The sequence below is a fragment of the Pezoporus occidentalis genome, unplaced genomic scaffold (assembly GCF_034315485.1).
Source record: "Pezoporus occidentalis ecotype Australia unplaced genomic scaffold, CSIRO_AGI_Poc_V1 ctg341, whole genome shotgun sequence".
In the NCBI taxonomy this organism is placed as follows: domain Eukaryota; kingdom Metazoa; phylum Chordata; class Aves; order Psittaciformes; family Psittacidae; genus Pezoporus; species Pezoporus occidentalis.
In genome coordinates this window covers 352,185-376,963 of record NW_026915387.1, presented here as the reverse complement: position 1 = coordinate 376,963, position 24,779 = coordinate 352,185, and the positions used below count along the sequence as shown (strand labels likewise).

The 24,779-nt window shown below is 51.8% G+C and overlaps 1 protein-coding gene across 3 annotated transcripts in view; it reads right to left on the bottom strand.

Annotated features, from left to right (window-relative positions):
* Positions 1 to 14,384, bottom strand: part of MLLT6 (MLLT6, PHD finger containing) — a 43,874-nt gene extending 29,490 nt beyond the window's left edge. For 2 of the 3 annotated variants that reach the window (XM_062629783.1, XM_062629785.1), the window contains exons 1-7: positions 14,252 to 14,384; positions 10,655 to 10,734; positions 6,061 to 6,115; positions 4,443 to 4,552; positions 3,838 to 3,941; positions 3,125 to 3,218; positions 1,834 to 1,941 (exon numbers count right to left, since the gene is read on the bottom strand). In XM_062629783.1, the coding sequence (XP_062485767.1) occupies positions 1,834 to 1,941; positions 3,125 to 3,218; positions 3,838 to 3,941; positions 4,443 to 4,552; positions 6,061 to 6,115; positions 10,655 to 10,734; positions 14,252 to 14,360 (660 nt within the window). In that variant the 5' untranslated portion in view covers positions 14,361 to 14,384. The remainder of the gene's footprint in view (positions 1 to 1,833; positions 1,942 to 3,124; positions 3,219 to 3,837; positions 3,942 to 4,442; positions 4,553 to 6,060; positions 6,116 to 10,654; positions 10,735 to 14,251) is intronic. The other variant, XM_062629784.1, reaches the window with a different exon arrangement.
* Positions 14,385 to 24,779: the final 10,395 nt, after the last annotated feature.

The window sequence follows — 24,779 nt, the reverse complement described above, 5'->3', positions numbered from 1 at the left end:
CGGCCGTGGCACAGATGCTCTTTCTCCCTCCCTCCCTCCCTCCTCCTCCTCTGCTCGCAGCAGCTGAGCACACAAGAGGAGTAAATACTCCCCGTAGGCTTCAGCCTTGTCGGCAGCAGGAAATGTACTGGCTCGCTGTGGGCAGCAAGGGGAGGCAGCACTAAGTGAGTAGAGGTTGCTGCCTTGTTTGCCCATGCATCAGGTATGGTCTGGGCAAGCCTCCCGAACACGTCACAGGCAGGGTGGGCAGCGTTTCAAACTGGGTATTGCGGGATAACCTCTGTAAATAAAGAAGGAGATGTCTTTCCTGCCCACAGGATTTATGGCCTCTCAGCTGGGCATGCCACAGGGGGGGTGTCAGTCAGTATTAACTGATGGCCAGACTGCTTTGGAAAGCCTGGATGCCCTTGACCTCTGGAGACTGGGCTGAGGTCCATCCGACTTAGGCAGCTTAAGCCACCGGAGTGTCACTGGGCTGTTTCTGGATGTGGGTCACTATCATGAACCATTCCAAATCACTGCCACGTTCTGAGGATGCCCCTAGTGCCACAAGGCAAAACCAAGTAAAGAAGTAAACAGCCAGACACATATGGCAGGGCTTAAAAGCCTCACGCTGCCGTTTACAGGGGCATCAGTTATGTTTATACAGCAAGGTAAGTTTGGCTTTTGGCTATAGTGGAATATATCCAGGGGTTGTTTGGTAAAGGAATTCTGGATTACTGCTAGAAAAAGCCAGGATGTGGCCCATAAGGTGTTAAAACCTACCCGTCCATACTGACAGTATCCCTGTACTAATTATTTCTGCATCACATCCTACCCCAACCCTTTGGATAGATGGGGTGGCAAAGGAGGGTGGCAATACTGTGTTGTGGTTTCTTGCTATTGCAAAAGCCGTGTATCCATCCAGGGGTGCTGCCTCTTGCTTTAGAGCCTGAATCCTCCAAGAAACCATATGCCCTGCCCTTTAGGGCTATTCATTGTTATAAGATATTTGCTATTGTATTATATTATCCCCTTCCATACTGGAACCTGCCCCCCTGTCAGAGCCCAGGAGTCTCCTGGGATTCTGCCTTCCACATTCCCTGCTGCTTTCCCTTGAAACAGGAGCATTTGTCACGTGCATCAGTTGGTTAATGATGAACCTTGGTGTGCTGTTAACACGTCCCGGAGCACTGCAGCACTTTGGATGAGTAGGTCTTAAGCAGCAGAGCTGGATCAGTAACTGTTGTACCCGTCAGACCGGGCATACAAAGTTCTCCTACCCAGTTGTGTAATGAAGATAAACTCTTTTTCACAAGGAGGCTTGAAGCAGCTGGCACCCGTGTGGCTGGTTAATCCAGCTAACAAAGTCCTACCTAGCTCATGCTAATTGCTCTTGCCTACAATTAACCTCCTGGCCACAATGCACATTACTCATCACTGCCTTTTTGCCCTTGGAATCCAAGCTCCGAGGCCAACGACCTCCAGTTTATGTCCTCAAGCTGCTGCATTTGAAACCACAGCCCAGGCTGCTTCCACACAGTGGCTGGAAACCACTCAAGTCTCACAGTGGACCTGCTGTAAGGACAGAGAGGGGAAAGCTGCACGTTCCACAGGCACCAGGACCCCTCTGAACGTGGCAACTTGGCCTCACGTTCCCCATGGCTGCGCTGCTCTCTGTGCATACCCGTTAAAATCACAGCTACAGCTCAGCTCCCTGACACTGACACTCACTGGGAAGAGTCAAGGCTCGCCTTGAGAGGCCATGGGTGCTCTCTGCACGCTCTTCCCCTTCTCCCCTCCACCCCACACGGCCGTGCCTCTCGGGGCTGACAAACTCTGTGCGGCTCTTACCTTCTTTGGCCTTTCGTGGTGGGATACGTGCTTCTCTTGAGCAGGGGATGCGGATCGACTCCTCCTTCCAGCGATGAAGGAGCTACCGCCAGAGTGACGTGAGGTCTTCTGAGGTAAGTGGGGAAGGGGAGAGGAGGTGGAGATGGGAAAAGGGGGGGAAACAGAGAAAGAGAGGGAGGACACAGTGTGACACAGTCCAGCTTTCACTGTTACGGTGAACGGCTTATCTAGGACATGCAGGACCAAGTTCTTTCTGTACCGAGCGCCCAGCCTGGCTCCCAACATGGGGACCCCAACAAGCACCTTACTAGTGGGCTACAAACAACACACAGATCTAACTCCCCCATCTTTGTTTCTTGGTGGCCCACGTACACTGACACTTGTACAAGAAGGGCACGGCTGATAAGAACCCATTCTTCAAACCCAATGGAAGCAGCAAGGCTGCTTAGACAAGCCGGCCCTCCGGAACAGCAGAGTCCAGCTCTCAGTCATGAGGGCTTGCAGAAGGATGCCCTGCTTCTAGCAGAAGTCCTGCTATCTAGCTCAGCATCAGTAAACCTGATACAGAGCTACACTTGTGTCAGATAGCGAGGGGACCTGAAGGGCAGGAATGGTGTCCTCCAGTCTGACTTGCAGGGGAAGCTCAAGACATCAGTCACTGTATGTGACAGCACTGATAAGCAGGAAGGAGAAGTGGGAAAGTCCAGCAACAAAGGTGGCACTGAGACAGAAAGCTGCAGTGAGAGCATCGAGTTTCCTTCCTGCTGGAGCAGGGAGAGCAGGTGTCTACTAGTTATGCAGAAGAGGAAAAGGGTTCCTCTTTCCGCCTGTACTGTAATTAATAGGGGGAAGTCCTTTGCCCCAAATAACCCTCCAATAGTGAACGACTCCAAGTCTCTTCTGGGCTGTGTCCTCGGGCAGCAGTTCTGTGTTACCCTCCTGCCCAGGGTGTCTGAGCTCTACCCCAAGCTCCCCTGGAGCATCAAACACTGTGGCTGCTCTCCTTTCTTGGCCCTTATCTTTCAGCCACACTGAGTGGGTCGGGGAGGCCAACACAGATGGGAAGAGCTCAACACCTACTTTTGGAAATGGGTTTACAGCTGCTATAGAAACGTGAAATATAAACTAATCTTTATTCCCAAGTGACTCTGACTGAATGGCTGAAAATAGGCAGCAGACCTTGCTTATGTGTTCTTGTCATTTCTTACTGCTCCCAGTACAGATACAATCCAGGATGAAGGGAATGCCTTTCCTGTGACAAAATCTCCACAGCAGGCATGAAGACACTCACCATTTTGTTGAAGTGGTACTTGCAGTAGCCACAATATTTGACATTGTCGACTTCTAGGACCTCCTCTTCGCATAAGAGGCCAGCCATCTGGGCACTGAAATACATGAGAGCAGGGGGAGAATAGAGCAAACTGCACAGTCAGACCATAGATCCCATCAAAGGGCAAAGAGCAGTTCAGGATAGCCAGGCAGGGTCTTGAAGATTCCTGTTCTGCTTGGCGAATGGTATGCAAGGAGGAAGGGGGGAAAAGTTCAGACTGGTTTTAATTCATATTAACATCTTCAAACGTGTCACTGCTTTTCTACCAGGTTTATCTTGCAGTTTTTTGCTTTGCTTAAGGCAGGCCTGGGAAACCAGTCGTGATTCCAACGAAAGATGGAGGAAAAGAAGGAATCCGTGTAGAGGAATCCCCCCTGCTCTGCTGAGAGGCAGCGTTGTTTTCAGGCTGCAAGGGCACGCCGAAATATCAGCCCTTGAAATCGCATCATCCGAGTGATACTTGTGCATGTGCTGCGCTGCCGAAGGAACATTCCTGCCTTGTGACTCATCTCTTCTCTTCTTGGATTCCACAGGGGCTGAGGGAAATCCCCAGCCTTCCTCCTCGCTGCTGAACCCTCTGCCTTCCCCTCCCGAGCTCAGCACGGGTGAGGGACCCCTCGCACCAAAGCCACCCAGCAGCATCAGCCCAGCTCCGTGCGCAGCGTGGAACTCACCAGGTGACGTGGAAAGCTTGCCGGCAGCCGTGCCGGTTACAGGCCATGCAGGCACCAGAGGCTGCTTTGCTCTCCCTGCCCTGCTCTTCACAGATGTAGCAGGTCTGCAGAGGAAAGGAAAAGGCCTCATTTAGGCAGATAAAATCCGTGCCTTTGCTCTTGCTGTTCATAGAATCATTGAATAGTTCGGGTTGGAAAGGACCTTAAGACCATCCAGTTCCATGGGCAGGGACACCTCACACTAAACCATGCCACCCAAGGCTCTGTCCAGGAGGCAAAGCCTTCAAGAACTCCTAACTCTGTGTCCACTCATCTGCCTCCTAGGACAGCAGTTCAGGGTTATTTCCCAGTGCCAGACCAAAAGGTGCAGTGACCAACGTCCAGCTCCAAAGTGGAGATGGCTCAAGTTGTAGGGAGTTGGGGGAGAGAGAAACGGAAGACCCAAGAGTTATTTTCAACAATGGGGACTGACTTTGTTATTCTGAAAGGGATCTGAGTCCCTGGAAATCAGAACGAACTGGATAGACAGGGTAGAATAAGATGACCCCAAAAAGCCAAGGGAGGGCAAACACACCTGGGGCAGCGGGAGAGAGAGGTGGCCTTACCTTGTTGAAGCGGTCATGGGGGACATACTGCAGGACAATTGGCTCCATGGTGAGCACGTTGGCAAACTGCACCTCTGGGATGTACAAAGCACAGACAACGTGGGCCCACCCTGGGGAAGCAAATGAGACAGAGAGAGGAGGTTCACAGGGAGCAACCCAGGAGAGGCATAAATCCAGAGAGGGCTGCAGACGAGCATGGGAGGGAGGGAGGGAAGGGAGTATAGGAAGGGAGCCAAGTGAAGTTAGATGTTAGATTTGAAATACTGCTTGTTGTAACTTGGTTGGGAATCAAATCCTTTGTGGGTGAAAGCAGACGGATACCACCTCCACATTAAATCAGAACACAGAGGTTTCTTTGGGAACAGAAATGTACAGCACCCACCGTCCTGAAAAGCATCCCCCCAGCACCTGAGACCCAAAGCTAAGACCTAACCAAAGCATCCAAGAGATGCAATTCCTGTCGATGGGACAGGTTTGATGTGTAGCCCCACACCACTGGAGACAAAGCTCCCTTTATTGGCTGTTATCAACCCGCGAGGAAGGCTCTTTTTCAGCAAGTCAAATCAAGTTAAAACCTAAATCCACTGAGCCACTGCACAAATACAGATGTGTAAGGTGAAATTCCATCTGGTCACGTCAGAACGGAGCAAGTTCGAAGGTCAGAAGCCTTAGAGGGCTAATCCATCCTGGTATGGCAACTGCACTGGAAAGATTTAGTTAGCATAAGGATGGATTCACCTGGGCAGGCAGAACCAAACTCCATGATTACAGAATCCTACAGCAGCATAAGCACTTGAGCTATATAATTGTGTAAAGGGACATGATTCTAGCACTTCTTTTGCCTGCCTACACCGACCTGACCAGACCATGTAATAATATGTTTGGAAGAAGATGCTATGTTACTATAAAACAATCCCCCAGCACAATACTTGTGCTATTGCACCAAGTCTCTTAGCACTTACGACCATCTCTAGAAGATGCTTCTACAAAATACCCTGGACTTGGTGCTTCTTCTCTAAAGAGGGGATCAGAAGAAAGACCTCTCTAATTTAACTCTTTGTGTGTTAAGGTAAGTGGCAGGTAGGTACAGAAGCCTTTCTGAAAAGCAGGTGTTTGAGAGGAATTAAATGTGATCTCTACAGCCAGCAGCATCATTAAATCAGGCTCCACAATACTTCCCAGCACCAGAGGCTGAGAAGCATCAACGATGAGTTCTGCAGAGAAAAGCATCTTTACTGGGTCCTGGTCCCTGCTCTCGAATGGGGCCTCCGGGCTGAAGCTCTGCTAACTCCAGGATCACACTGCTGCTGAGCAAGCATGAAGCAAATATCTGCAACATCCCCATTTCTCTTAGAGCCAGATCAAGGTTGGTTACGCTCAAGAAGCTGCCTGTCCCAATGCCAGCCAGAGCTCTGTGGAGGCTTCTCCATAGGGAAAGGTCTTGTCAGTGTGGGGGCTTCAGCAAGTGAAGTTTTGCAAGGAAAAGGCAGTGCTTCCATTCGTGTGGAGCCTCCAGCCTTCCCTTGCTGGCGACACAGGCTCAGAAACGAGTTCCTGTGTGCTCCGAGCCAGCCCCAGGCCTCTGTGGACATACCCAGCTCCGCACGGATGTACTCACCTCCGTTGTCGGTCCGTTTCAGGGCTCCATCTTTGTGGGGACACAGTTCACATCTCTTGAAATCAAAGCAGAAACAACAAGTTTAATCGAGCTCCCGGCGACGCGGGGCCGGGAAAGATGATTCATTTACAACACGGGTATGAAAGCTGGGGCTGCTTTCAAAGAGAGGAAGTGGAAGAAGGGCTGAGGGTGGTTTGGGTGCGCAAAGATGCTCTGACACAGCTCGATGCCGTCCTGTCTGATGGGGGTGTATTTAACGCCTCAGCCCAAGAGACGCGGGGCAACGAGTGAACCTTGACTTGCACGGGGCTTTTTGAAACAAAAAGGGGTTTAGGCTTTGTGGTTGGGGGTAAAACTGAAAGCCATGACTCGGAGAGGAGGCAAACAGAAAGAAACCATTATCTACAATCTGTCTTTGCCTCTTCCCTTCCTTCCTTCTCTCTGGACGTATTTTGGGGGAGAACCACGAAGAACACATTGCCTCCTCCACTGGGGTCCAGCAAGGGCACCAGACATGAGCCCCTCACTCATTTCAGCGTCCACATTAGCCTGTTATGCCATGAGGGCTCTGCCCCTTGCCATAACGCCTTTAGGAAGGGTTGGTGGAAGGTGGGGTGGCTTTGGGGTACGTTGCCACACCAAAACAGCCCCAAACCATGCGTGAAAACAGCCGCTGGCTTCTGATGGCGTGGGTCAGGGGAGATTTCAATGCGCTTTTTGCTTCCTTTGACTTTAAAAAAGGGCATGAAGAGGTGCAAACCATTTCACAGAGTCATGGAATGGGTTGGGTTGGAAGGGACCTTAAAGCTCCTCCAGCTCCAACCCCTGCCACGGGCAGGGACCCCTTCCACTAGAGCAGCTTGCTCCAAGCCCCTGTGTCCAACCTGGCCTTGAATACTGCCAGGGATGGGGCAGCCACAGCTTCTCTGGGCACCCTGTGCCAGCACCTCAGCACCCTCCCAGGGAAGAGCTTCTGCCTAAGAGCTCATCTCAGTCTCCCCTCTGGCAGGTTAAAGCCATTCCCCTCGGCCTGTCCCTACAGGCCCCTGTAAAAAAAGTCCCTCTGCATTTCCTCCCCCAGTTAAAATGTCAGATTTGTTAAAACCCCAAAACAAACCCCCTTGTTTTCGGTGAAAAAAAAAAAAATGTGCTTTGTCAGAAAGTTTCTAAATGAGGTTTTGTCAGAAGGTTTCTAAATGAGGTGCCCGATGTCAAAGGGAAACAGGAACCTCTGCCACTATGAGCGTGTGGGACCCTGTGCTCTGCGCCTCGCTGTGATGGCTCAGCTCAACAGCGCAGATGCTCCATGCCTCAAAGAACACCGCCGTAGTGAGCAATAACCGGCTACAAGGAAAAGCCTCTGCTACCAAGTAGTCCCCGAGGACCTTCCACAAAGGTTTTCCCTCAAGCAAGCTTTCCTCTGCTGCAATTCTACCTTCGGGACAGACTGGCACAATAAATAGGACTGTAACGCAATGGGCAACAAGGGAGGCTAAGCCCAATCCTCAAGTGCTTCCATGGGAGTGAAGCATGGAGAGCTGTCAAACAGGCACCTCTGGCAAGCCCCACATCCCTGTGATAACATAGAAGAGATGAGAGGACAAAGACCAGCACTGCTGTCAAGGACCCCGTTTCACTTGCCCTGAAATAGGGATGGGTGATACAGGAGAGGGTTCTCAGGGCTCCTGGTCAGGTCTGGGCTGCCAGAGCTGCTCTCACAATCACTATGGAAAGCCCGGCAGAGCCAAGACAGAAGAAGAAATGGGTTAACTGAGACACTGTAATAAGAAATTTGCACTTGAAAAGGCCCCTCCGCTCTCCCCTCCACCCCTCAGATCAAAGCCGCTCTCCCACCATGCGATTAGCAAAGCTCTGATTGTAACAAGAGGGGTTAACAGCTCCATCGGCCCCACACAAGACTTTTAATAGCCCTGCCTCCAAATGACAGCTAAAGCCTTCACATGATCCCTCACATGAGTGCCCTCTGGCCATTCAGCTCACCGGGCTTCCTAGACAATTTGATTACAAAGTGGAGGGGCTTTCAGTTGCTTACTGTAAGCACAATAGCATCCACAGCATCCTTTAGGGACCTGAGCATCTGAGGAGGGGTTATGAGCGGGGATTAGCAGTACCTCTTCCTCTTATTCAACCTGCATAGGCCAAGGAGGTCTCTGGGGGGTTTATTTCAACCCTGGGAAAAAGAGCTGAGCTCGGTTGATTTCAACCCGGTTGTGATGGGTAAGATGAGAGCTCCTGACCCCCTGGGGCTCCTCACTCCGGGATTTACCACCAGACTACACCTGAAACTTAGAGCTCCAAAGCCGAACTGGGGATGGAGTCCATCTCTCTCCAAAGGACAGAGAGAGGAATCAGGAGAGCTGTGTTTTAAAAGCACTCCCCGAGGAGTGCAACGTTGCCCGTGCCTCTGCATCTCATTTTCAAAGCAGAAGTATCAGGATTTAGCCAAGAAATCTGTTTGTTATGGACAAGGCTTGTAAACTGCTTTGAGATGCTTCTGGGAAGGCAGATGTGGGAAGAAAAACCTTGTTTTTCAAAGGAGTTTGCCACACACTCATTATGAAAGAAACACGACCAGCAATCCACCCTGTTGCTGCTGCCGCCAGGCTAATTCGTGCTCAAATCTCAGCACCTCTCCTTCGAGCTCCTCAAGGCAGGTTCTGCAGGGTGGTAATGCCCTCTTTACAGCTGGAGAAAGCAGTGGAACCCCAGGGCAGTGGAAGAGTCACACCTCCAGCCTCGCTGGACCACAGAGCCCAGATCTGAAGTGGTTTAGCAGCAGAGCCACGCACAGATCTCTTAAGACCTGACTCATTTCCCTTACTCTGATCATGCTGCTCCCTACATCAAAGAGCTAGATTTACCCATCTGCACATCTGTTGCTATGACTGCTGCTGTTTAACTGAAAAGGTGAGGGATTTAGATAGGAAATCACCCCCAGCTCTGCTTAGGAAGGAAGATTATCACTGTTGAGTTATTATAGTAGCAGGACTGAATGGCACGGGACTGAATGACACGACTGAAGCCCACCAGGCATTGTCTAACGGCTTTCACCCAGAGCCAGTTAAAGAAGGAGCCACCTGCAGGGTTATTGTTGTCTTGATACCTTGAAGGCAGCTTGAAGTGTGTAATGTGCACGTGAAAAGTCAGTCCTTGCAACGAGTACAGGTAAGGAGGGTTGTGTGTATACCTGTTACAACAGCTCACGCTGCGTTGTAGCTAATGCTGAATGGCTTCACTCTACCTGCACATTTGGGAGAGCAGGGGGGGAAGGAGGCCCAGGAAACCCAAATTCCTTTCTTTGCTATGAAACTACCTGCGGGATGTAAAACCACTCAAAGACACATTTGATCTTCTTTACTGCAGTGCACATAAAAGCAGCATCTTACAATGGGAGAGGAGCTCGGGTCTGAAAGTCTGGCCTTGTTTACACTCCCACTTCCAATGAGGAATGAGTTAAGGCAACGCCAAAAGCATGGTACAGACACCTAATTCCCCCATTCACTCATCTTTGCCAAGTTCTTTGCCCATCTGTGAGACAGATTAAGCTTCTGTAGCGCAGCGAGCAGAGCCCAGCTGAGATGAAGCACGCTATCCGCACAGATCCCCAGAGCTCACCTACATCAACTTTCCTAAGCATGTGCTTTAGCAAAGATTCAGCTAAACCAGTTCAAAAGGCAGGAAATGGGGAAGATTTACTGCACGGCAAAAGCAGCACCCACAGCATCCCTAACACTGCATCCCAATGCCCCAGCAGTCGGCTGGGAGGAGCAAGGACTCAAACTCCATGATCCCTATGGGTCCCTTCCAACTCGAGATGCTCTATGGTGCAGCCGTATCACATAAGGGCTCACATGGGAAGTAACTGCAGAGTAGCTGGCATGCCATAAACTCACAGCCTAGTTTACTGCCCAAATAACTTCGCCACATAGAGCTCAGAGGCAGCCCTAGGCCTGATTGTTTCCACTTCCCTGCCTCACCGGGAAATGCCAGAATTAATTGAGAACATTTGTAAATGTTCTAGGCTGCTGAATCACTGCTTTCGCCAGAAACGGAGCCCTCATCCACCTCCCTGTCACTTCGCTGCTTCACAGACTCAGAAGCCTTTATGCAGGAGACTGTTGCTGCAAGGGAGATGCGAGTGCCAATCCAGCCTGGCAGCCAGCGTGGTAACTTTGACAGCACAGCAGCATCTCTGGATGCCAACTTTCCTCCACTCTAAAGCTTCCTGCGGAGCAGGGGAAGCACCTCTTAGGAGAATGCCATGCTTTGTTTCTTTTCTAAATGAGACTGAGGTCTCCAAGACTCAAAGCTGTTGACATTGATAACTTGCTTAAAAGCAGAATCCTGCAGAATTGTCACCAAAATGGCCAACAGCATTGCATCAGATTGTTTAACACAACTATTCCTATGGTATAACCAAGATAGAGCAGGTTACAGGCAGAGCTGGGGCTGCAATCACAGCAGAGCTGGAATTCCAGGCTCCGTAGCTTCTGCCAGGGGCTCCCGGTAGTGGCATGAAGGGCACTGAATGAACCTGCTCCTCTGTGTAAGTACAAGCGTGCTCCGTACTCACCACCCGGGCGGCTCTCTCTTGAGATTCACACTTCCGACAGAACCAGGGTCCGGTAGGAACCTGGACAATTCCATAGCAAGCTGGAGGAAGAGCAAAGAGAGTTCATTAGATCATCTTTAAATCAACCATTTCATATGTCAGGGGTATACAAAAGGTTGCCAGAGCTGTTGTCTCTCAGAGATGCGTGTCAAAACCCCAAAATGACATCTACAGCATGTTTTATTCCTCTTTCGAGTTTCCATACCCAGCAACAGGGGGCATTTTCCAAGAGATCCATTGACACAAGCTTTCCAATAAGCTCATGCCCAGGATGAGAAATTCCTATGGAAACCTGGCCTAAGCAGGAATGGAGTGCTTCATCAACCGTGGCTACCTCTGGCCTAGGGAACACAAACAGAGTCATTTCTTACCTCTGAAGAGTCATTATCATTCTAAATATAACATTGTGAAAAGGATGGCTATGAAGCCCCTTAACCAGAAACAGGACTGAGATGAAATCTCAGCACAATGAAGGAAATACTCTCCATGAGAATTCAGACACCAAGCAGAACTGGCTCCGGGTCCAGCCTTTCCCAGCAGGCTTCCAAAACCACTGAGTTCAGGCTGTTTAGGACTACTCCTGTGAGCAGGTTCTGCGTCAATACAAGTCCCCAGCTGCTAACCCAACAGATCTGGTTTTATCCAGCTATACCTCACATCCCTCTTGCTTTCTACATCACTACTGATGCTCTCGGGGTCTATCCTCTGCAAGCTGCAGCTCCCACTTCTTTCCAATTAGCCCGTCTCAGATGGGGCAACACTGCTTGAAGATTGTTCACCTTCTTCTGCGATCTCCTCCCTCTAACTCTCCAAGGATGGTCTTTGTGAGTCCCAAAGGAAGCGGTTCTGACCCTCAAAGGGCTCTTAGCCACCACTTAGCCACCAAACCAAGTGGGTTTAAAGCAAAAGAGGCTGGGGAAGATAGTGGTAAGAAGAGTACGCATCTCAGACAAGGGTATGGGAGTCTCCTAGGAAAGAACAAATTATATCTTCCTTTTTCCACCTTCAAATGCGAGCTAGCAGTTGGAATGGCATCCCAGTCACTTGAGACATTTGAAACTAGGTTGGACAAAGCATCTGAAAATATCCTGCTGGAAGCAATCCTGTGATGCTCCCCAGGGGATGGACCAGACACGACCCGCAATAGGTTCTCTCCATCTCTCTAAGGTCTGTTATCCCACATGAGGCAGGAAAAGGAATGCAATTGTAGAGTTAAACTGAAAGAGCTGACTGTGAGATGAGCCAAGGCGTACGCACAAGAAAATAGAAGCTACATGAAAGCAATGACAGAGGAGTCTGGGTCCATCTTTAGCAGCGGGCTTAGGGCCAAAGGCAAGCACTCAGCTGGAGCCAGTGTGAGCTTCTGTGCCCACTGCTTCGAAAAGGAAGGAAACAAGGAAGGAGGAAAGCAAGGAGGAAAGCAGACCACGAGTAAGGCAGAGCTGACAATATGATTCATAAGCGTTCTTAACTATCTTATTAGAGCTCCATTTCAATCAGATGGTTTTGTTAACGTTCCGAATTGGTTCCTCGGTAGGCAGATTTCTAAGCACCATCACAGAACTGGGATTGGGAGTTTTAAGAGTCAGCCCTAAAGCGTAGCTATAAAACAAGGTTTCTTTAGCTGTCCAGTGTTCTTTAGCTGTACAATCATATCAAAAGGTTAACTTTGGTTTTGCTGATATCCAAGCAGCACAGGCACCAAACCCTGGGTGTGATTGCACCCAATGAGACGATCCCCTCCAGTGGTTTGTTTCTACTTCAGAAATAAAAGCCCACCAAATCACCACGCTACTGAGAGGGTTATGAGCAGGCTTTAAAAAGAGGGTTGAAGAACAGGGGCTACACACTGCTACACTGCATATCATAGGATCACAGGATGGTTTGAGTTGGGAGGGACCTTAAAGCTCATCCAGCTCCAACCCCTGCCATGGGCAGGGACACCTTCCACTAGAGCAGCTTGCTCCAAGCCCCTGTGTCCAACCTGGCCTTGAACACTGCCAGGGATGGGGCAGCCACAGCTTCCCAGAGCAACAAATGCATTACTATATCCTGAAGGATATCCAGGGCCTAAGCAGACAGTTGGGGTTTCCAGGCACGCAAGCGATGCCCTTCTTGAAGCTTTTCTAACATGTTCCAACTCCACCAAAACAACAGCAGGGCAAAACCATCCAATCACCAGACCTGTGCAGGCCTAGGAACAGGCACCCTAAAAGAATAAAAGCATGGTGCATGTTCTTCCACCTGTGAAGCTGTCCTTTGCTGGTAATCAAAAGTGTTTCTATTCATCTCGGGAGTGGGCAGAAGGATGCCAATGCCCTTCATCTCCCTCCAAAAAAAAGAGAGCAATGAAGAAACCTGTTCTCTAGCATGGGGTTTGATAAATAATGAGAATTTTAGACTTCTAACAGTGAAATTAAACCAGAAAAAAAGCATCTTTCCATAGGGAAGTCCTGCCAGGTCCTCAGGGCTGCTTGATGCCAGGAGACACCCGAGCATCACCTCGGACTGAAGAGAAATCCCCACAAGCTTCACTTCCTCATTGTAACTCCCCTCTAGTCACCTGGTTGTAAGCGACTTCTTAATAACCCCGTGAGCAGGGACACACCAAACGCAGGGGAAGCAAAAGCAAGCCCAAGCTCCGGACCCAGAGCCCAGCGGAGCTGGAACCAGGAGCATGCATCAAGGCACCGAGGGAGCGCTTGTACAGGAAGAGGCTGGCGATGTGCTGGTGGATGGATGGGATAATAATAGATGGAAAAACAGACATGCCAGATGAGCCCAGAAACCTTCGTGCTATTCAAAACAACGCAGCCAGGGTAATCACGGTGCCTTTCTGCTGGCGTGGAGCGAAAGCAAACCCATATCCTTTTAATCTCGCTGTTGTTGTTGTTTGGGTGGGAGACCCGAGGACAAACTTTCCACTCCGGTGCCGTGTGTTAGGGGCGTGCTCCAAGTCATTTAAAATGCAAATCACCCGCAGCACTGCGAGCAGAGGGGCTGCCCTCCTACCGCCCGCCCCGGGGGTTACCGGAGGGTACCGGACCCCCCCCCCCCCCCTCCAGCCCCGTTCCCCGGGGCTCAGAAGCCCGCCCTACCCGATGGAACGGGGAGGGAGGGAGGGGGGGGGAGAACCCGGCTCCGCCGCCCCAGGAGGCACCACCACCACCACACACACCCCCCCCCCGAGGCTCCCGGTAACGAGCACCCCCAGAGGTGCGTGTGTGTCGTGTGTCCCCCCCCTCGCCATCCCCGACAACCGGGGCGCAGCTGATGCCCGCCCCGCTCCCCCCCGCGGCTCCTCCGCCGAGCCAGGCCGGCGGCGACACCGTTATTTGGAACAATAGGGATAAAACAAAGCCCCCCCCCCTCCCGTCCCCCTTCGCCTCCCCCGTGTGTGTGTCCCGTCGTCCCCCCCCCTCCCCGTCACCTTCCCCTTGGCCTCCCCGGGGCTCCCGGCGGCGGAGGCGGAGGGGGAAGGCGGCGGCGGCGGCGGCAGCGGCCCCGCGGTGCCCGGTGCCGGTCGGGTCGGGGCCGAGCCGGTCTCCGGTGCCTTACCTTGGTGCACCGCCACATTGCAGCCGTGCCCGTCGCAGTACACCAGCGGGTTCTCCGCCCAGCCCCGCTCATCAGAACAGACACAGCAGCCTCCCACCATCTCCTTCATACTTCCATGAGGGTTTCCTCCCCCCCCCCCGCCTCCCTTACGCACACACTCCTCCTCCCTCCTCCTCCTCCTCTCTCCTCCTCCTCCTCCGCTCTCCCCCCCCCCCGCCCCGCTCGCAGCCCCGACGCCCTTCGCGGGGGTTGCGGGGTGTTCGACACCCCCCCGGGCAGCGCTGGGGTTTGGGGGGGGGGGCTTCGGGGCCAGCCTATGGACACACAGAACCCCCCCTCTTTCCCCCGTACAATCATGGCTCCGCTAAAAGCCGAGGTTCATGTGCTGCACGCAGGCTGGTGCGGGTGCGTTCCTCCCCGTGCCTCTGTGTGTGTGTGTGTGAGATGATTTAATTGTATTATTGGTATCAGTATTGTTTTTACACACAAACACATCCCCACCACCACCACCCCCCCCCCTCCGGCCGCTTTACGCCGCATCTCCGTGTTTTTGTTCTCCCCTCCCTCCCGAGCAGGAATCCGAGTGTGCAGCCGGGTGTGCAAACCGCTGGATGCGTGCCCGAGCCAGCCAACATGGATCGCGCCGGAGGGATGAGCCGGGACCGCTCCGCAAATCCCATTATCTCCGCAATCCCTGACAGATCCGGGCTCCGAGAGCGCCACCGGCTGTCCTGCTCCCGGCGGCTCCTTCTGCGGGAGGCTTTAACCCCTTTGGCACCTGTTTTTGTTATCTTTGCGTGGATGGAGGGAAAGGGACCCCTTGGTTTGTGCCCAGCAGGACAAGGGTCAGGAATCAGCTGGAAAACAGTGAAGAGAAATAATCATAGAATCATCGAATAGTTTGGGTTGGAAAGGACCTTAATATCATCCAGTTCCAACCCCCCTGCCATGGGCAGGGGCACCTCCCACTAAACCATCTCACCCAAGGCCCTGTCCAACCTGGCCTTGAACACAGCCAGGGATGGAGCATTCACAACCTCCCTGGGCAACCCATTCCAGTGACTCACCACCCTAACAGGAAAGAATTTCCTCCTTACATCCAATCTAAACTTCCCCTGTTTCAGTTTGAACCCATCACCCCTTGTCCTGTCACTACAGTCCCTAATGAAGAGTCCCTCCCCAGCATCCTTGTAGCCCCCTTCAGACACTGGAAGCTGCTCTGAGGCCTCCACACAGCTTCTCTTCTCCAGGCTGAACAGCCCCAACTTTCTCAGCCTGTCTTCATGCTGGAGGTGCTGAAGCACAGTGAGTTGTGCTGTACGGGATTGCACCTGCAGGGCCCATAAATCCTAGAATCCTAGAAACAGACCCAGGGAATCATAGAACCATGGAATGCTTTGTGTTGGAAGGCACCTTAAAGCTCCTCCAGCTCCAACCCCTGCCACGGGCAGGGACCCCTTCCACTGGAGCAGCTTGCTCCAAGCCCCTGTGTCCAACCTGGCCTTGAACACTGCCAGGGATGGGGCAGCCACAGCTTCTCTGGGCACCCTGTGCCGATGTGAAAACCCTGGTATATTGTGAGGAACAGCTCTTGCCTTGGAGATACCATCCAGAACGGACAAGGAAAAGTGAGGAGAACCCAAATGCTGAGCACAAAAGTAATTAGATCTTAGAAAAGAGGCCTAGGAGGACCCCAAAGAACCCATGTAATGTGTTCCTGTGGCTCTGGCTCTGCCTGGAATCGTCTGCTGGAGGACCCAGAGCACCTCCAAGGGAGCAGAGCCAGGTTTCCTGGTCTTGTGTGGGTCCTTACCCTGGCACCACGCTGGCCCCATGGAAAAGAGGCAGTGCCTGGTGCCAGAGTGTGCAGAGGAACAGTAGAAAACCTCACAGTGAACATTCTATTGCCTGCATCAATAAAGAAAAATGGGTCCCCTCCACTTGCTGTGCTGCCTGTAGGGCTTAAAACTGTTTCCAGATGCTGGCATGTACGGGAGTAGCCAGGAGGCCATATCCTTACTCAGGAGTTTCCACCACCATCGATGTTCCTGCAGAAAGGTTATCCCTGGAACACAACCTCAGTTCTGCTCTCATGCTGCGAGCGCATCGCTGCAGTGGCTCCACAGGAACTGCTCCTGGTTATAGCAACGTAAAGAAGAGCAGAAACAAGGTCCATGTCTCATATGTGACCCTCTTCTCGCTGAAAGCATTCCCCTTGTGACAGGTAGTCTTTGGGAGGTCGGTGTAGCCCATCATCTCATTTCTTTAAGCCAAACCTCAGCCGAGAGCGGAGAGGAAACCCATTCCAGCAGCCCCAGTAATCACCAGTTTAGCATCCTTTATACTGCACCTGTTCAAGCATTACATCAAGGGGCTGGAAGGCAGACGGCTCCCTGAGAAGCTGCCTGCTGGGTTGCTGTCTTCCTTTTATTCCATCCCTTTGAGAGTCCCAGGGGCAGACAATACGGTCACCACATTGCTGGAAATTCACTGAGCCTTAGCTCACTTTTCTGGGAGGGTTTCCCCTCCTCTCCCCCTCTTTTTCTTTTGCTCTCTTCTTCCTTTTATCTATTGTGTTACGAACGTGTTTAAAAGAAAAGAGGGAAAATCTGGCTGGGTGCCTTTGTAACCTGAAGGAGATCCTTGTGGGCTGGGATTGTCTTCGGCTACGGGACAAAATGCTAAACATCCACCATCCCCTGACCGTCTTGGTTCCAGTTGGCCATGCCAGCAGACACTTGGACTTGAACTGCAAATTTGCCTTTAGGGGATTAAGTTCCAATTTACATAAGTAATTCCTGTGGTGAGGAAAGGCTAGGCCAGGGAGGAAAGGGCACGGCGGTTTCTTGGGAGAAAGTAGGGGGAAAGTTACAACTTAGTGGAAAAGGAGACGTGGAGGGATTTAATTTACAATGCTCGGTTGTGATTTTAGCCGCCAGGTTTGGAACTGGGGCTATATATAGGGAGCAGGCAAAGGTCAAAGGATGCGTGCTAACTTATGGGGACCGTTGTCCTCAGGATCTCAGTGGTAACTTCAGAAGTTGCTACTAAACTGAGTGATTTATGACTATATCCATAAAACTACGGGTAAGGGGACTGGCTTCAAGGCTCGTATGTTGGGAGTAGAACTGCTCTCTCTGTCCTCAGAGGCTTTGTTACAGATGAGCTTCCATTTCCAAGGGGGTCCCTTGCATTTCCTTGAGTAGGATTTAGAAATAACATGAACTTAGTTACCATCTAAGTGCCTGACGTGGAAATTCTTGAGATATGTTAAATAAAATGCTCTTACCAGGGTGCAAGGCTGTATCGTTTCATTTTCCAGATTACTCATATGTCAGCTACTTTATCTATAGAATACGTACATCCTATGTTAAAGAACAACAACTAAACCCCCAACATGAACACTTATCTTGCTCATGATAACTCCGCATGCTCTTCGGAAATGTAATGACTGATCTACATTAGAGAAGTGCTTATGGCCTGGCTTACCCAAAGGGTCGATGCAAGGAAAACACTGGGATGTGCACACTTAATGGCTTGCAGTGATAGATTGCCTCTCTGGGCAGTATTGCAGCCTTTTCCAACCGCTTCTCCTGGGACTGAAGATTCTTCCTTCCTTCATTTAGGGGGAAACTGTGGCTTGAGATTATCATGAGTAAGGACCGTAATTTATCTGGGCTAAAACTTGCCTGTTTGTGGCCACGCAAATCTGTGCCCCAGCTTCACGACCCTGTTCGTTCCATCAGATTTTATCCTGTTCCTCTCAGGCAGGCTGGAGGAAGAGAGAACTGTGCAGATAAGAGCAATAATCCTCCCTCGGCAGCCAAATTCCTCCCAGTCCCCAGCAAGAACCGCTACTTTAAAGTCTAAATCTCTCAGTTGGAAGTGTGGGATCAGTTCCACAGAGAGCAGCAGGAAAGTCTTATCCTCTGTTAGCAGCAGCCACCGGGGAGAACACCATGGAACAGGAGAGCTCTCCAAACCCTATCTCTTTTAGAAAGCTGTTTTCTCACTTAGGCCAAGCTTTCCATCCTTCTCACTGATGTCTACACCTTGAGCTCCTCCATCTCTCTTCGAACACTTAGTAGCGCGGTGAGACGATTACACACGTTATTTCTACACCCTACTTAGACAAAACCATTTAGTTCAGCTTTCTTTAAAGCTTTGCTGGTGATGCTTTTCCTCTGTATCCTTTGCTTGGATCCCCTAACATTAGAAATACACCAGTTGTCAAATTTCAAGGCCAACAAGCATCCCTCCTTGAAGAAGCAAAGAATCTATAGCAGAGGATTCTTCTGCAAAGCTGGGGAGATGCCATGGACCTGCTGCAAGACTTCAGGTAAGTTATTTCCCTTCTTCCTTCTTTTCTATTTGCCTTATTAGACCTTTGAGAAGGGAATACCAGTTTCCCACACATTCTGCATCACTCTAGGGTCAGCACGGTCCTGATGGCACTCGGACTCTCTGCACCATACAATCACAGAATGGTCTGGGTTGGAAGGGACCTTAGAAACCATCTGGTTCCAACCCCCTGCCACGGGCTTGTTCCAGCATCATAATTCACAGTGATTGTAATAGGAAGAAACAGGAGAATGATGGTAACAGAGCAAGGAATGATCACATGTGATACGCACAAAACTTTACCCCATTTATTCTTTTCCTCTCTGACACATAATGCTGCTAATGGGATAGTTCTGGACCTTTACTGCCTTTGCAGTGGGTTTATAAAGGCTATAAACTTTGTCCCTTTTTCTTCACAAACACTCAGCAACAACGCTTATATCACCCAGCAACAACACCAGGTCCGTATTCACAGGCTGGTAGGGACGAGGCACAGAACTGGGATATTTACACCACAGATGAGGGAGATGCCTCCCAGTGCAACCAGCCAGCCCCGTGGGGCACACTTCCCTCCGCTCTATCAACGCCTCTGAACTCTCTTTCCCCATCACAGGACAAGGAAAAAAGCCCACTGAGGTCCACAAAGACTTCTGGTACCCAGCAGGACCGGGAGCTGGGACCTGCCGAGGCAAAGTCTCTGTTTAAACAGGAGCTTCAGCGCGTTGCTCCCGAGGGAGAGAAAGTGAGACCTTTGGCCCTGCTCTTCATTAACCACACCTACCACCCTCCCCGATGCTCTTCCTCCTCCCTTTTCCCTGCTCATATCCTCTCAAAAGGCATCACATCGAGGCATCCCTTCTTAAGGAGCAGCTCCGCTGAGCTCTGCCTCCGGTGGGGTTTATCAGATGGGTTACTTTGCTCTTGCTCCATTAGGGGTTAAATGCTGCTTTTCTAATGCACAAACACCCACAGAAGGATTCTGAAGCCAAGAGCCACCCGCGCTCCCAAGCTTTGCTTCGTCAGGACCTTTCTGCCCTTGGACAAGTCACTTCCTCCCTTTGTGCCTCATTTTCCCTCTTTGCCTCACCAGTTCCCCACTGCCGAGCACTTTGGGGTTGTTTGTCGGCAAAAGCCCTCTACAAGTGCAAGTTATTCTTCATTAAACAATGCCATTAAGGACTTTGAAAGGAAACAGTGATGTCAGTAACAACTTTTGGAAGGAAATAGTGCCATTAATGACTTCTAAGGGAAAAAAAAGCAGAGATTGAAATATCTTCCTACGCCTGTCTTTGTATTTTAACTCTAGCGGCTTAAATCAAACGAGGCAGTGGATTGTATTTGTCTTCATGGGTTTGCAGCATCCAAAACAGTCCAATTGATTAATTATAGAATCCCAGCCTGGGTTCGGTTGGAAAGGACCTTAAAGCTCCTCCAGCTCCAACCCCTGCCACGGGCAGGGACCCCTTCCATAGAGCAGCTTGCTCCAAGCCCTGTGTCCAACCTGGCCTTGAACACTGCCAGGGATGGGGCAGCCACAGCTTCTCTGGGCACCCTGTGCCAGCGCCTCAGCACCCTCCCAGGGAAGAGCTTCTGCCTAAGAGCTCATCTCAGTCTCCCCTCTGGCAGGTTCAAGCCATTCCCCTTGGCCTGTCCCTACAGGCCCTTGTCCGAAGCCCCTCCAGGTTTCCTGCAGCCCCTTCAGGCACTGGAGCTGCTCTCAGGTCTCCCCTTCAGGAGCCTTCTCTTCTCCAGGCTGCCCCAGCCCAGCTCTCTCAGCCTGGCTCCAGAGCAGAGCTGCTCCAGCCCTCGCAGCATCCCCATGGCCTCCTCTGCCCTCATCCATCCCCTCCACATCCCTCTTGTGCTGCTGCCCCAGGGCTGGATCAGGAGTGCAGAGGTGGCTCCCCAGAGCACAGCAGAGGGGAAGAATCCATCCCTTGACCTGCTGCTCACTCTCTGGGGATGCAGCCCAGCACATGGGTGGCTTTGTGGGCTTGGTCATTGTACAGGAAGATGACCAATTTGTTCTTGGTACTAAATTCATCTTTTAGGAATGGGAATACTTTGAAGGGGTTGCTGGAACTGCTCTCTTTTCCCTCCGTAAGCTGAGACTCCCTGGCTTTTGTGACGTTCCCATCTTGATGACAGCTTTCCAGCCTGCTTACCTCCCCGTCCCCTCCTGCTGGGGTAACGGGGATTCCTGTGGGTCCTGTATTTGAAGTGGTTTCGCTGTTTATCCACTTCTTCCTGTGGAAGAGTGAGTGTGCTGCAGACCATGGAGCTGAGGAGCATCCCTAAAACAAGTCCGGTTTAACAAATGTAGTGGGATAGTCCTAAAACCACATAAACATCGCTTTGGAAGGAACTTCAAGAGACCAATTAGGCTAATTCCCTATGGGGAGGAAGAAAAGAGGCCTTATTAATGCCACATTATTTTTTGTATTATTATTATTTACATTGGGTGGTGAAAGTGCACAACAGTTACCAGAGTAGTAAATGATGTGGTCTATGTCCGGAAACCAAGAGTATATTGAAGGAGCCTGTACTCAGGATTTCAAGTTCCTTCTTCGGAACCTAAGCAGACACCCTGGCTTTAAACCTAAACAAGCTTTGCAGCTGCTCCCATCTCTTGGTGAGCCCAAGCCTCTGCTGATGGGCACGGAGCAGGACCGAGGCTTGTGGGAGCATTTAAGCCCTCGTGGGCGGGGGGCTCTGATGCAGCAGAGCATCCGGTACGTCGTGGATTCAGGTCTGAGGTCCTGGTGTGGAAGGGGGAGATTGATAATCACAAGCAGGTTGTGTTCAATGGGAGTTTGGCGCCTGGGTCCCTTTGTGCCTTGGGACTTTTCCCTCACATTCCTGCCTTTTTAGCATCTTTAAAAGATACTTGGCAGCAACTGAAGCTTTGCCTTTACTCACCGGTTGCTCTCATTTAACTGGTTTACAATCCAGCTTAATTAAGCACTTGGTTCTGACGTCCTTGTATCAGCTTAGAGCATTGCAGCAGCTTAACTTGCAGTTGTATGTTCTGTTCTTGGCTGTGCTATCGGAAACTGCCTTTAAGACAGGAAACCTGAGGTAAAAGCCTGAAGGTAACAGCCGTGCAGTGACTGCACTGAACCAAGTCACAGCTCCAGGCTGAAGCTGTTCTCCAGGGCTGGAAATGTCCTGAGTGGGGCCCCACAGCACAGCGAGGTGAGGATAGGCCAAGAACCCTCTACACCAGCAGCAGTTAGGGCTTAAACCCATTCAAAGCCAGGCTTTCTCCTCCCTTCCTCCCAAATCACTTATAGATACACTTTGGTATATACATATATAATAATGACTTCTCGAGCTGGTTTCCCGTGTGCAAGAGAATCCATCGCAGAGCTCTGCAGGAATGGAGCCGCACAAGCTCTGCTGCTGTTGCCCCTTTCCCTGCACAGCGCCCAGCGCTGCAGAAGGGGACCCAAAACCCTTCCATTCCCCAAGATCTCTACAAAACCAGCTTTACCCCCAGCCCCGGGTGCCATGGGGCTGCCCGGACCCCCGCGGGGCTGCGGGGTTGAGAGAGCCCCGTCAATATTGACAGGAAACGATCGGTGGCTTTTCTGGTTGCGAGCTGCAGCGCTCTGAGGTTCAGGCACCGACATCCTGCCGCCGCGCAGCGCCGGGGCCGGGCAGGAAAGCGGGGGCTGCGGCGGGCGAGAGCGGCCCCGGCCCGGGACCGGGTGGGCCGGAGCGCAGGAGGCCCGGTGCCCCCACACCTGCAGGCGGAGGAGGCCGTGAAGTGCCCCGGAGCACGTCTGGCCCTGCAGCTCTCCCTGCATCTGGCCCTGCATCCCTCCCTGCATCCCTCCCTGCCTCTGGCCCTGCAGCCGTCCCTGCATCTGGCCCTGCATCCCTCCCTGCCTCTAGCCCTGCATCCTTCCCTGCATCCCTCCCTGCATCCCTCCCTGCATCCCTCCCTGCCTCTAGCCCTGCATCCCTCCCTGCATCCCTCCCTGCCTCTGGCCCTGCAGCCGTCCCTGCATCTGGCCCTGCATCCCTCCCTGCCTCTAGCCCTGCATCCTTCCCTGCATCCCTCCCTGCATCCCTCCCTGCATCCCTCCCTGCCTCTAGCCCTGCATCCCTCCCTGCATCCCTCCCTGCCTCTGGCCCTGCAGCCCTCCCTGCAGCCCTCCCTGCCTCTGGCCCTGCATTCATCCCTGCATCCATCCCTGCATCCCTTCCTGCATCCATCCTTTCATCTGTCCCTGCATCCCTCCCTGCATCCCTCCCTGCCTCTGTCCCTGTATCCCTCCCTGCCTCTGTCCCTTCATCCATCCCTGCATCCCTTCCTGCATCCATCCCTGCATCCCTTCATCTGGCCCTGCATCCCTTCCTGCATCCCTTCCTGCATCCATCCCTGCATCCCTTCATCTGGCCCTGCATCCCTTCCTGCATCTGTTCCTGCATCCATCCCTGCATCCCTTCATCTGGCCCTGCATCCATTCCTGCATCCCTTCCTGCATCCCTTCCTGCACCCCTCCATCCCTACCTCCCTGAACTCCCCTCTGCAGCCCTCCATCCCTTTATTCACCTGGTGTAGTGGAGATATCCCTGCTCACTGCAGTGAAGTGATGCCTTTTGGACCAGATGGCTTTTAAACGTCCCTTCCAACACAAACCATTCTGTGATTCTATCACCTCTCCATACTCAAACCCCTTTGAGCCCCCCTGAAGTCCCCCAGGGCCAGGGCACCTGGGGCCAGGGGTGCCTGCTGTGGGGGTTGAGGCAGCACTTTACACAGTTACCAACCAGTACAAGCTGCAAGGACAGAAAAATCCCATGATCAAACCTTTAGCCCTTCATCACTGCTCTGGGAGGTTTGCATGGACCGGTCTGAGATGCCTCTTTACTATAAATGTCCTGACTATTTGTCAGAGGAAGCAACTGTTTCCTTTGCTGCTAATTTTGGTGCTTTGCCATGGCCTCTGCCAATCTGCCTTGGGATCCTTGTAATCATGTGCCTCCTTTAGTGACTTACAGAATGGGTTAGCTCTTGCTCACCCCATTACTCATCAGAAACTCTGAGGCTTAACCTGTTACTTAGTCACTGGTGAGTCACAGCTTGTCCTTTGTGAAATGAAAGATGGGCAAATTCTGACACCCTCAAAGCTTACATCCAGAGGGGGAGACTGAGATGAGCTCGTAGGCAGAAGCTCTTCCCTGGGAGGGTGCTGAGGCGCTGGCACAGGGTGCCCAGAGAAGCCGTGGCTGCCCCATCCCTGGCAGTGTTCAAGGCCAGGTTGGACACAGGGGCTTGGAGCAAGCTGCTCTATGGAAGTGGTCCCTGCCTGTGGCAGGGCTTGGAGCTGGAGGAGCTTTAAGGTCCTTTCCAACCCAACCCAGGCTGGGATTCTATAATATTTAGACTAAATCACTTTAGCCGTACTCCTGTCAGTCTCTCTTGATGCTCACATATTTTCCCCTTAACACGAGAGTCCCAGGAATGGGAATTAATTCCTAAAATCACCAAAAATCAGTGCATCAGGTGCACTGAGGGCGCTTGGAACAAGTCATGGATGGAAGGCGTGGTGCTGAGCGGACAACGCTGAGGAACTTCACAGATGCCAAACCCAAGCGCGCTAAATCCAGCTCTGATGAAGACTTCCATTAAGTTTTCAACCTGGTTGCTTGCTCCGTGAAAATAACCTGCCGTAAACACAGTGTGAAGCAGCCGTGGGGCTACATGAGAGGCTTGCGCAAACACGGTGGTATATTTAGAGGGATTTCCTAATATAGGCAAACCCACTCTGTTCTCTTTCTGTCGCTCTGCCTTGGCTCGCTGACAGCGGGGTTACAAAAATAGTGAGAAAACCCGAAATTGAAAATGAGACTCACTTTGCAGAACTGCTCCACTCGGGGAGGCGGAATCAGAGCTTCATAGGATGGGTTGGGTTGGAAAGGACCCTAAGATCATCCAGCTCCAAGCCCTGCCACAGGCAGGGACCCCTTCCATAGAGCAGCTTGCTCCAAGCCCCTGTGCCTTGAACCCTGCCAGGGATGGGGCAGCCACAGCTTCTCTGGGCACCCTGTGCCAGCGCCTCAGCGCCCTCACAGGGAAGAGCTTCTTCCTTATAGCTAAGCTGAACTTCCCCTGTTTCAGTTTGAACCCATCACCCCTTGTCCTATCGCTGCAGTCCCTGATGAAGGAAGATTCTCT